This window comes from Erithacus rubecula (assembly GCF_903797595.1).
Source record: "Erithacus rubecula genome assembly, chromosome: 16".
NCBI lineage: Eukaryota > Metazoa > Chordata > Aves > Passeriformes > Muscicapidae > Erithacus > Erithacus rubecula.
Window position 1 is genome coordinate 3318514 of NC_136668.1, and position 13144 is coordinate 3331657.

Sequence of the window (13144 nt, forward strand, 5' to 3'; positions counted from 1 at the left end):
AGGAAAGCATTACTTTGTTCATTGCCATGAATATAATGCCACTATCTGATTTTTGATATGAAATAGGTACAGTCATAAAAAGGATTATGGCAAAATTCTGACCAGCTATTCAGGTATTATGTAACTGGAAAGATGCATTGTGGCCAGACAGATTGGTTCAGTGAAATGTGTTTAATACTTGTATCAAAAATTGCTTTAGACAGAAATAGAGAGACAGAATGTCTTAGATTAATTAGTAGAAAAAGTTTCTTAGCTAATAAATTAGTGAAGAACATCTGACTTCAATACTAAGTTTGCCATGTAAAGATGTAACTTGTGTTTTGGGCCTTAATGGATTCACTAAATGCTCAACCATTGGTAGGTATATGCTTGTCATTGAACTACCCTTTTTAAATTTTACCTTTTCTTTGTCTTCTGTTCTTAATTATATCTTCTGTGTATTTTGTCAGACTGGTAAAAGGATTCAAGGACCTTGAAGGAGCTTTGATTTTAGGTGTTTTTGGTGGTTGGCAGTTGACAGCAGTCATTCTGCTCCTTGTGGTTGGGGTGGGGCTCAGATGCTGTCAGCAGGAGATTCCTGATGCTTCTTCTGGTTCTGCTTTTGCTCCCTGTGCCTGTTTGGACCATGCTGACCAGGCTGTCCCTGCTCCTCCTAAGCATCCTCAGAAGCAGCACTTTATATCCTGCTCTTATCCTGGGTTATCACACTGGTAAATGAGTTTGGGGCACAAGTGGGGAAGGGTGTTTTGACAAATCTCAGATATGACTAATTTCTTCTCCAACATTAAAATACTCTAGCTTTAGCAATTCATTTCTGCTACAGATTCAAGGCCTCTTGTACCTAATTAAATTGAAATCTACATTGCATACTTCCGAAGATCATACCCTGACCTGTTGTCTAAATACTGAGTACTTAAAAATACCATAGAGTTTTAGGTAGCTACTTTCTCAGCAATGATGGGATGATTAATCACTCTGCCAGACCATTTTCAGAAACATTCCAACTATGGCACTCTCCTTTACACTTTCAGACATGACCTATATTCTTTAATCTTATATATATAGTTGTGTTCTAATATGATGCCAATGATAATTTAACAATCCCCTGAGGATGTATCCGGGTTCCACATACACACAAAGCTTTTGTCTTGTCCCAGCCAGTATGCTGAACAACCTTTCTCTGAAAAAAAAAGTGAAATATACTCTTGTTTTTCTTTTCACACAATAGAATAAGTACTGCCAGCATTCACATGTAAGTTTCCTAATATCCAACCTTTCCCTTGGTGCAGCTAAAGACTGTGTCCTCTGGTTCTGTCAGTGCTGCCTGGAGAAAGAGACCAAGCCCAGCTGAGCACAGCCACCTTTCAGGGAGCTGCAGAGAGTGATCAGCTCACCCTGAGTCTCCTTTTCTCCAGGCTGAACAGCCCCAGCTCCCTCAGCTGTTCCTCACAGTTTGTGCTCCAGCCCCTCGTTGCCTCCTCTGGACGTGCTCAAGTGTCTCAATGTCCTTCCTGAACTGAGGGGCCAGAGCTGGGCACAGCACTCAGGGTGTGGCCTCAGCAGTGCCAAGCACAGGGGCAGAATGAGCTCCCTGCTGCTGCTGCCACACCATTCCTGACCCAGGCCAGGGCCAGTGGCCTTCTTGGCCACCAGGCACACACTGGCTCGTGTTCAGCTGGCTGCTGACCTGCAGCCCCAGGTCCCTTTGTGCCTGGGCACTGCCCAGCCCCACCATCCCCAGGCTGGAACACTGCAGGGGGTTATTGTGGCCAAAATGCAAAATTCAGCACTTGGACTCATTAAACTGCATCTTACTGGGCTCTGCCCATCCACCCAACCCTTCCAGTGTCTCTGCAGAGCCCTCCTCCCTTCCAACAGATGGACACACACTCCCACTAATCAATAATTCAACAACTTTCTCCCATTATTTCTTAACTTTAGTTTCTTGGCAATGTTACAAAAGTTTGGGTAGCAACTGAGCTCCTAAATAAAGAATCAGACATTGGAGAATTCACACATGAAGTGTGGTAGACACCTTCAAGGCAGAAACTGCAGACACTCCTTTGAAGACACATTGTGGCAGAATGACTCTGAAGAATATTATTGTGCATTTAATTTGCAAATCAGCTGTACAGCTCTCATCACATAAAATAATAAATGTTTCCTTTCAAAGAAATACAAAAGTCTTAATAAACCACAGAGATACTCATAATTGTTGTAGTATCCTTACATTTCCAGTTTAACCAATTAACCAGCTTAATGTTGAAATTTGTACTATTTAGCAGTGTGGTTTTCAGTTTTCATATCCATACAATACAGAGAGAGTATCAACAGAACACTTCTACTATTAAAAAGGTTGGTATTTACCTTTTTAGTTTCCCTCCTACCACTTTATGTAATATAATATCTAAAAATGCTAACTTAGGCCATCTGTTCTTATTCCTGTTTCCAGCCCACTCCTTTTTTTTTTTTTTTTTTTTTTTTTTTTTCTGTTTCATTCCCTTAGTTAAACTGATTTTAGCAGTACTGGAGCTCATTCTGTGACATTTTGCTACAGGGAAAATCCATGTTTATTTCCATAAAATTTAATCGACCAAATCAAACAATGAATATGCAAGTTCCAAAAATAGCAAGATTTTTGAAAAATAGCAGTGAAAAAAGAGAAAACAGTCTACATATAAAAACAGAACCAAAATGTTAGAGAGCAGTTGTAATGGATATTGCATAGAACAAGCAGTGGCTCTGGACTCTACAAAGGAATATAAGAGTCACTGCTCAGATCAACAAATAGAATAAAGAAAATATGTTTTAGTTACATTAAAAACAAATTGAGAAAAGCACTAGAAATCTGTGAAGATTTACATATTAATAGTTTATTCACTGCCAGAAGAACAGAAGTGATGAGATATATCTGCATATGTGGATGGTGTTGGAAGCAAGAAAAGGGAGAATTCTCTCACCATGTTGCTTTCCATATTGGTGAGAAGGACAAGAAAATGTGGCTAAAAGCATGGCATCACCTTGGCTGGCATTACCTTTGGGATTCTGATGCCAAGAATTCCCCAGCTGCTTAAGCAAATTTCTGCTCATACTTTGAAGCTGTGGAAAAGAAGCAGATCTGGGAATATTATCTGACAGAACCCATCTGAAAATTCAGCTAAACCATCCATAAACAAAATGGAAGGAAGTAACTAAAAAAATGTTGCTGTGCATAAATAACTACAGGCAGTCATTTGCCTGTTTAAAAGAGCCTAATTTATTTGTTTTTCCAGGATTTCCTTTCACAGATGCTGCAGAAATTTTTTCTCCTCCTTCTTTCTGCAGGATTGTCACTGCAATTTCCATTAGGGAAGATTATTTCGAGAAACAGTCTCCCATCTGTTGTCTCTTTTAAATGCTGTTAAGTAGTATTTTGCCTCCCTGGAAAAAAGCTGTTCACATATCCCATTCCTGCTGTTCAGCAGCAGCATGGAATGAACACCTAGGAAGTGCAACTGAGTGCTGCAGGTTCAAAGAACATTTGTTTAACTGAAGGGAAGAGTGATCTTACATTATAGGACATAATACTCATAATCCCAAAGAGTGCCCTGTTCCCTGTGCCTGCACTCCTGCCATTCCCCAATGACACACAAATGCTGGAGCAGGTGCATCTTTCCCTTCCTGAGCATTTCAAACTCTGCACAGTGGAGTGAGCTCATCTATTTCAAGATGGCCAGTAGGATAATCAGATTTAAAACAAGTTAAAATTTCTGAATTTTTTATTGCCCGTATCTGCTCTGGGCAATTTCAGTTTTGATTCTAAACGTGCAATATTCACCACACCTCTCTGTATTCCTATAACCTGTAACATAGACCCTGATGAATAACACATAAATAATGTTTTGCTTGTGATTATGCAAACTTGTTAACTAGGAGGCATAAAAAAGTGGATTCTTTTATTTTTCCTCAGGATTGCTATGAAACAATATAAAACTTAGTTAAGTATCTCTTAAAAACCCAACTGATTTAATCTTCATTTGACTTCTAGCTTAAATGATGGACCAGATGCCCACTGTTAAACTTCCAGGCAGAAAAGCAGCAGGTTAACCTCTGTTTCTGGATTTACCCTGACACTCACTGATGTTGACATCAACTGACAAAGATCAAGGTGTGCATCCATTAGTTTCTTGGCTCTTTCTTTAGGAGGAGTATGAAAGATTAAATCAATATTTGCTGAATGGAAGAAGATTAGAAGTTTCAGTAAAATAAATCTTGGTTTACAGCTTCTGAGATATTATTCTAAATAAAGAGGAATGTTTAACATCAAATCAGCAATTAAAAAGCACTTGAAAGTCTGCTTTGAATGGTCTCCTTCTATTCCAATTCACTGGTGGATTCACTGACATGTCAGAGTAGGGGACACCTTGTTTTCAAGTGGATGCATTTTGGATTCTCCTAATTTATTTTCTACCTGATCCTATATATCTGACAGAGATAATAGACACAGGAAAATTCAAAATGAAGCTTTCTTATAGTATTTGGTTTAATTAATTTTTTCTTAATTTGCTTTGTTGTTAATGTGGGAAATGCAGGCACAGAGAAATCTCAGGGCCTTGTGCATACAGGATCAGAGGCAGAGATGGAGACGATATTTGACCTAAGACCTTGGAGAGAGCTTGGAGAATTAGAGCACTAAAAGTGAAACAGACATAAAACAAGAATAGAAATTTGTAGTTTAAGTAGAAATATGTTTTAAGCAAACAAATATGTCTTATGTATGCAAAGCAATACGTTGTAAGATAGCAAAAGATTTTAAAGTTTAGCAATAGAATCTGTTAGAAAGTTAGAAGCTTAAGAAGTATCGATATTTGTGAAGTGTTATATGATTGGTTGAAAAATTATGCATTGTGGTAAAGCCACGAAAAGCAAAGCAATTAATGATTGGTATAAAAAGATGTTAGCAAGCTTTGTAGCAGTATTTGTTTAGCTAAAAAACTAACATAAGGCATTGTAACTAAGAATCAAGCAGCTTCTGATATTTAGGCATTGGATGTAACACCTTTAATGTCTCACCCTTCCATGAGAATCACACCATGAGGCAATAAACTCTTTTAAAATGTCTCTCAGTTACCCTTTCTCTTGTAATTTTAACCTCCTGATAATTAATATATACATTAATTTTTAGTTTAATCCAAGTCCCTAGAATTATGGTGCACACATCATTTCAAAGCAGACAATGCTGCCTCATCATGATTATCACATGATCGACTTTAATAATACCATGATTTTTAATAATTATCATTGCAATAATAATATGTAACTTTACCTGATTATGTGTTCAATGTTTTATATGTTTAAATTTATTTGAATTTTTTTTCAGTTATTTTTGCTTCAAAATGCAGTTTAATTTGATGAAGTGCTAATGGGATTATGTTGAAACATGAGCATAACACTTTATGGTCTCATTAGTTGTAACAGGCCCTCTGATAATAAAGCCTTTTGTGTAAAAGAACCAGGAAACTAAATGACCATATTTTGAAAATAAAGGCATTTAAGATTAATTATTTTAAATATTTTTTTCATGAGAAGTTGCACAAACAGGTAGCATTCAAAGCAGGCACAAATAAGTAAACTAAAATATACTCCTGGGAAGCTCCCAGGGATGGTAATTTGCAGTAATTTTTTTTACCTTTAATTTTTTAGTGTGAAAGGAAAATTAACATAGCTATTATCCATGTAGTTAAGCTAGAGCCTTTAGATTTGACATTTTGTTGTTTATAAAATTGTGCACTAAAGGAAACTGGATGCAGCCCCATCAAGTTTGTGGGTGACAGCAGCTAGGGCATGGTGTCAGTGTGCTTGTGAGCAGGGCTGCCATTCAGAGAGCCTTCATTTGGAATAAAAATATGAAATTCAGTATGAATAGCTATAAAGTACTGCATATGGAATGGACTAATCCCTCTCCAAACAGTGCTGGGGACTGAACTGGCCGGGAAAAAGGAGTCATGGCAGGGATGAAGGCAAACCTGGGGAGGTCATCACTCACCCTTACCTGGCCTTCATCAGGCCACATCTGGACCATTGTGTCCTTTTTGGGGGTTTCAAGACAAGAAATTGTAGTTATTCAGCTGGTAAACATAAGTGAGCCCCCAGAGGACCATGGAAGTGGCTGCACACAGAGCAGCTCCCTGGGCCAGGAGGGGGGCAGAAGGCAGTGCCAGAGATAAGGGTCATTAATCAAAGGGGGGGAACAAATGACTCACTCTCAGCACAATTAAAGATTGGAATGAATTGCACAGAGAGGATGTGAAATCTCTAGCCTTGATGCTTTTCTAGACCTGAACAGCAAGGTCTGGTTTAAATGCAATCAGCACTGGCACCTCTTTTGACTAGGAGCTGGATGACAGATATCATGCCATCCCTTTCTGCCCATCTGACTCCCTGTGTACATCCCAACCATGTACCCAGGCCTCAGCCTGGTGAAGTTACAATTTTCTATGACAAGTTTTCAGAGAGATTTTGTGTTCTCTGTCCTAGTTCTGAGAGCTTCATAGTGCTGAAAAGAGTCAAAATACCCTTTGATGTTTAGTGCTGACTGTGCACATGGTATTTCTTCCTTTGCCATTGCTAAATAGACAAAATATACAATTATAAATTACATGCAGGTAAATATCCAAAACAAAATGCAAGTAGGTTGAATGGTCATGGGTAATAATTCATATTTATGAACAATAGAATTCCACTTGTCCCACTGAAAGTGCAAATTATGTAAAAAGGGTAAAAAAAGGCAAATTATGTTTAAAGGGTAAAAAGGTTCCTTCATCTAGAGGTTCTGTCATCACCCCAGAAAAAAGCCCAGCATTGCCCACCCTCTCTCAACCCCAGGAGGGAGAGATGGACACCTCCAGCATTCTTCTTTCCCCTTTGGCTGGTGCTTGAGTACAGGAAGCAGAGTCTGGCTTCCAGGAATGGTTTCAAAATGGTCTTAAACTTAGAGATTCAGCCCAAGACAAGTGTGGGGAGGAAGCTGTAGCTTGAACATAGGGGTTAGATCTAAGCTGTTAGTATAAACTGTGTGGAATATTGTGCACAAGACTGATATATGTGAATACATATCAATAAATGACTCCCCAAAATCGTGCTTCTTCAAAGTTCTTGTGAAGCAGAAACTTCTCCTAGTCATTTATAAAAATATTCAGATGAAAAAAATAATATATTTCTCAGAAAGTACCTCAGCATTGGTTTCTTCCCATAAGAATTTAGTGTGGAGGAACTGGACCCTCTAGGTAATGTGACAGGGTAAGGGAGCTTAATCAGGTCAGTAGCAGGGAGATGGGGAATGCAGTTTGCTCCAAGAGTTTTGTGACAACGGGATCTTAGATGTTTACAGTTCAAAATAGCATTTGGTAAGTGTGTTCCTGGCAGAAGCTTGTAAATCTGAGCACAGTGAGAGAGCTGTTAGCCAACAACTTGTTTTCTTCACTGTTCTAGCACAAGATCAAAGCACATAAGCAAACAGAGTATTTTAGGGTTGTGTTTTGGTTGTATTAGGCTACTAGAAGTTTTTCTTTTAAGTCAAATACTTGCTTTGAATAGCAGCCTGGTTATACAGATTGAATAATATCAATCTGTAAAAACGTTCACTTTATGTTAAATCCTGAAATACCATTGTATGTCTGTCTTAGGAAACACTTCTCAATTTTAATCTCTAAGTTTTAAAGTAATTATTTGAAAATATTTTCCAAGTAGCACAAGATTTTGGCTTTTTAAAAAATGCAGTAGGTTGAATACTCTAAGGAGGAGGCTTCAGCTTGAAAGGTTTCTTGAAAGAATTACTATTTTTAACCTCTATAGTATTTTCTTTTTCTTTTATTCTGACACTTTAAGTGAATCATCTTCCATATAAACAGACTGAAACAATACTTAAACAATACTTTTTCAGTTAAATAATGAAATATATCATTGAGTTCTAATTTGAAATTCTGTGGCATCCATATTCAACACAATGATAGGCAATATTTCTGACTCCATGCAATATTTACCAGAAAAAAGTAGCAGTGAGATTCAATATTAAGATGGGACTATTTTTTAATCCTACAACAGTTATATTTAGGTTACATTTGGCAAAATAGACAGACTTATATTTGGATACAATGTGCACTATACTTTTGAATTAATCTCCTCGGTACTGACATGAATGTATGTATTTGTGTAGATGCACTAATGGTATTGGGCTTGGTTTACAAAGCTCTTTGATAGGTCCAGATTTCATGTTGATTCAGTCAATAATCATCTCTAAACTATGGTTTAGTCTAGCACTTATCTAGTGCAGTTTTTGTTCAGCCCACCTCCACACCACTCCTTCACAGTATTTTGAGCACATGGATTAAAAGAGAACTAGGTGTCTGCGTGTTCTAAATTAAATCCTCCCATGCACAACCATGAACACACATGTACAGTAAAAAATATGTAAAACCATGACCCACCTTTCTCCTAGAAATATTCCAAGATTGATTTCTAGGTTTTCCATGCTTTAATATACATTTATATACCTATTCATGACCAGAAAAAGTGTTAGAAGATAGATCGTGGATTGGAAAAAAAAAGAGAGATTATATTGAATCCTAGAATTCCATCCAAAAATTGCTTTATATTGGGTACTGTTTTCCTCAAGAATTCAGAATTAAGATATTCCCAGGCTAAAATATGCTAGGAGAATCTCTGAAAAAGCAAAATGTTATCAAAGTTATAACTATCATTATAAAATATGGATTTATGTGTAGATTTATACAAGCCATTTTTATAAATATGTTGATTCATGTAGTTCAAAAGGTTTTTTTTTATAACTAGGATATTTTTTTTTCAGAATAAGAATAATTTGAAATAGTGTTTTTTAATGTATTTTTATAAGCATCAAAACAATACTTGATATGTAATAAATAGTCTCAAAAACATAATTATAGAAATTTTAATTACCTAGATATTTACTCCTTATGGCTTTAAGAAATCATCCTCAACATGACCCACATAAACCAGTTACCTCTACCCAAATCATGTGTCATTTCAGACAGAGTGATATTTGCACTTCATTTTTGGTGGTTTGCTTGTTTGTTTTTTCTAAAGCAAGTCAAGGAACAACAAGTTGAAACAGAAAGAACTTCCAGATAGGAACATGTGATAAAAGACAATCTGGCAAGATATTGACATTGACAGAGTCCTTTTTTTCACTTTATGCATATTTTGTAACACCTACTTTTGCATTTGCTTTATTACGTGTGTCTTTTTCTTCTTCCTTTCTGATGTGTGATCTAATATTTGATACATAGAAAATGAATAATTTTAGGATGAGGAAAAGCCATGTTTTCCTTGGGCTTAAGGGTACAGACACATAGGGAAATCACAGGAGCTGAGAACCCTCTTGTTAATGAGCAAGGTGCTTGCCAAATTAACTAAGGTGCTCTTATAATATTCTAGTCTGATACAGAATGCAGCTTTTTGGAAAAATGACTTCTGTGTTTAATTATTATTCATAAGAGGTTTTTTTTTTTTTCCAAAGCTTGAAATTATTTGTTGTGAAGATACCACATTTGTGCCCAGGGACACGTTACTGTGTGGGATTGGTTTATCACACAAAAGTGTCAGGAAAACATTGCATACTAAGCATTGTCCTCATGTAAATTTGATCCTTTGTGAAAATTTATTATGAAGGAATCCTAAAACATCAGTGTCTGATAGAGCTTGTGGGCACAGAAAAAAAACTGTGCTTCAGAGATAATGTGTGTTCAGAGAGAAAACAGCCAGGCACGTTTTTGTTTTCTACAGCAGCTCTTCCTAGCAGAGGTTATAAGTATAATATAATAATGAAATTCTTTAAGCGTAAAATGTGCATTTGCTTTCCCTTCCTTCAGACTGAGGTTGCAAAGAACTGCAAGGACAAATTTGCATTTAAAATCACTTAGAGCCAAAATTTATATTGCTTCATTATTGGTGGATAAGTTTTATGTATTGGGGTCAAGTATTTTAACAGTGAAATGATCTTATCTAGGAGCATTCAAAAACATGACTTGGCCATTGTCCACTGACTGTATCAGAGGCCAAAGATCCTAATTCCCACTACACTCAAGTCAATGCTTAAATGTCAGTTGTAGGCAGCTGAAACTAAAGAGAAGTTGAAGTGTCTGGGATGAAAAATTGACCATAATATGGTGATGTAAATTTTAATATGCAGAAAAATCTACACAACCTTCAGAGTATGCTTGTCCATCAAAACCCACTGATAACCAATTAACAATGTGAATAGAAGTTACAGTTAATAAAGTACCTACAGGAATAATATTATCCATGGTCTCTACATCTTAATAACCTGAGAGCAATTCAGGATTAGTATTGCAGTACCCAATTCTCTTTGACATACCATCTGTGTGATGGGAAGCCTCGAATACTCTCTCAAGCTTTGACACCCACAGATTATTTTTCTGTTACAGACCTCTTGCCTCTCTTAGAAAGAATAACAAGCTGACCCTCTGGAATCAAAGTATGTAAGGATTCTGTAGGAAGTCCAGGAGCTCTTTTCAGACAAGAAGATTTTGCTAATGGAACACATTTTCAGTAAAAAAATAGTGCAGAGTAAAGCTGCCATGCTTGTGCAGACATATCTGCTGTAGCCAAGAGAATAAATGTTTGTACAGTTCAAATTCTCTCCTATCAACAATTTTGATTCCCTCACCGAAATATACACAGCATTTTCATCCTTCAGAGGAATGTTGAATAAGTTTCATGTTTGCAGATAATGAATTCAACCATGATCAAGTGTTGATATTTAAACATGCATATATATACACACATATATATATTATAGATACATATATATATATATATATATATATATATATAAACACTAAGAGGAAGAGAGATATGGGGAGAGTATTTAAAATATTTTATAGCTTTCTATCACTGAAGAGGCTGTATTTCACAAAGTGGTGAAATAAATTAATTAACAATAAGACCATTGACTGGAAATATTAAGTAACAAGTTTACAATGTTGTTCATAAAATCTGATAAAAATATAGTGACTGTGTTAGATACGGACTCCAATAATCATTGAACTATCCAGGAACCAAAATGTATTTAATTCAACTAATAATATTGATCTATTGATTACTGTTAAAGTCAAACGCATTGGTTTTGAAACAGAAAAAATTAACTTGATGGCTGAGGGCTGGATCTATGTTTTCAGAGACTCTGAGACAGCAACTACTGTATGTAATTCTGATGGATCAATTTCATTCTGCTTTTGAACATTGGGAACTAACCAATTGTCCAAGTGTATCAGAAGGTTTGGGCAAAATCCAAGTGTCAAATTTGGCTCAAACTAGACTAGAGGGAAATTTTGATGCTTTTATTTTATTGGGAACATTTCACTTTCCCATCAATTAAGTTTTCTTTACGATAATTATCTATTTATTTCTTCCTTAAGTTTTAGAAAAATGGGCTTGAAACTGATGATTAAATTCTCCCAGTTCATAAATGTAATTGGGTAAGCTGGGTACTGTCTATATTTACTTTGATCTAGACAGAAAAAATAGGGGAGGTAAAAAAGATGTTATTGTAGGCCATATTCCAAGTACCTATTTTAGACTAAAGTGCTCATACTTCAGGAAAGCATGAGACTCCCTGAATTTTTTACTCCACTAGTAGTTGCTAAATTGCATTTTTGGACAATGGAGCTTGGGATTCTGGTTCCAAAATTTGGCAGCATCCATCTTCCGTAGTCCTCTAGTGTTTCCCCTCTGGCCAGGAAGTGTTTCCTGTGTCTGTGTAGCCTCGTTTTATCAGGGGGAGGGGAGATAAAAAACCTTGCATATTCCCCCTAATCCTATCACACACTACATCACCTCATTCATACTGACTCCACCAATGCTGCTTTCCCCATTTCCTGAGTTACTTAGCAACAACACTCCCTCCCTTTTCCACTCCCCCATCCCACCTTTCATTTTTTTTTCCCCCTTTGCCATCACGATTTCCACACTGTTTAGAAAAATGAGGATGCTCAGCAGCATAGGGCAAGCTTTTCATTCCAACCTCCTTTTTTATGCCTGCCAAATCCTTCTCAGCTCCAAAATGAAAATCCAGGCTGCCTGCATATGTGTAATCAAAGGTTAAAAAGCACCCTGGCTGACACCACGCATGTGTTAATCTGTGCTGCAGCAGAGTGCATCATTTCCACTTTGACCTCAGAGTTAATCTGCATTCGGGCAGAATCTCCATTGCTTTATTCTTGCATTTTTTCCCCTCCCATTTGCTCTTTGTTGCTTTATTTTTGTTTAGATTTTGCTGCATGTGTGTCAGCAGTTCCGTAAATGTGTATGTGCTTCTTTCCTTGACTGTTTTTATTCTGTGAGTGTCTGCGATTTTCGCTTTTTGTTTGGGTTTCATTTTTTTTCCTTTTCTCCCAATTATATTATTTCCCTAGATTTGGAAGCTGCTGCCTGCTGCCTGAGCTGACGTTTTCTGATTATATCTGCAAAGGGCTTGTGCAGATCTAATTTCTCTCCCCCTGCATATTAATTCCCGCAGCTGGGCGCAATGTCTCATCTCACTGACGGGACCTGGTAGGGAGGAGGGAGAACTACTACCAAAAAAAAAAAAAAAAAAAAAAAAATTAAGGAAGGGGACGGATCCATCTGCAACCAAGAGGAAAGGGGGAAAAAAAGCTGGGGTGGGGGGGGTGGGGGGGCTGGAATAGAGATGATTCCTCCAAATCCAACAATCCTGGGGAGCACTGCATTCTTGAATCCTGCATTTTCTCTCAAAATGATGGTGTGGGCACTTCTGTTCCTCTCTCTCATCCAGTGGTAAGATGTGCTTTCTGATTCTGTTTGGGAGGGTGGGGGGAGAGGGAGGGCTGGGGGGTGAAGAATCTGCAAATTTGCTGAGCTGTCGTGAGAATGCCAGAGGTTTGGATAGTGGCATCGCATTCATCTGCGTCTAGCAGCTGAGATCTTAGAATGTTTTATTTCTCTTACAATTGTTGTCGCTCTGACAGGGACGGGGAGGGTGAGCGGCGGGTGCCTGTGATGGTGGTACATGCCGGGGTGCTCATGGAATTTGGTGCCATGTTAATGAAGCCTTTTATCTCTGCATTAATCGCTTGCTCGGGTGCAT

The 13144-nt window shown here is 37.4% G+C and overlaps 1 protein-coding gene across 3 annotated transcripts in view; it reads left to right on the top strand.

Annotated features, from left to right (window-relative positions):
• Positions 1 to 11995: 11995 nt before the first annotated feature.
• The window catches only part of GABRG2 (gamma-aminobutyric acid type A receptor subunit gamma2), a gene marked incomplete at its 5' end in the record, with an annotated part of 63630 nt that continues 62481 nt past the window's right edge, over positions 11996 to 13144 (top strand). The window contains one exon of one of the 3 annotated variants that reach the window (XM_079320136.1): positions 11996 to 12834. In XM_079320136.1, the coding sequence (XP_079176262.1) occupies positions 12728 to 12834 (107 nt within the window). The remainder of the gene's footprint in view (positions 12835 to 13144) is intronic. The other 2 variants (XM_079320135.1, XM_079320134.1) reach the window with 2 other exon arrangements.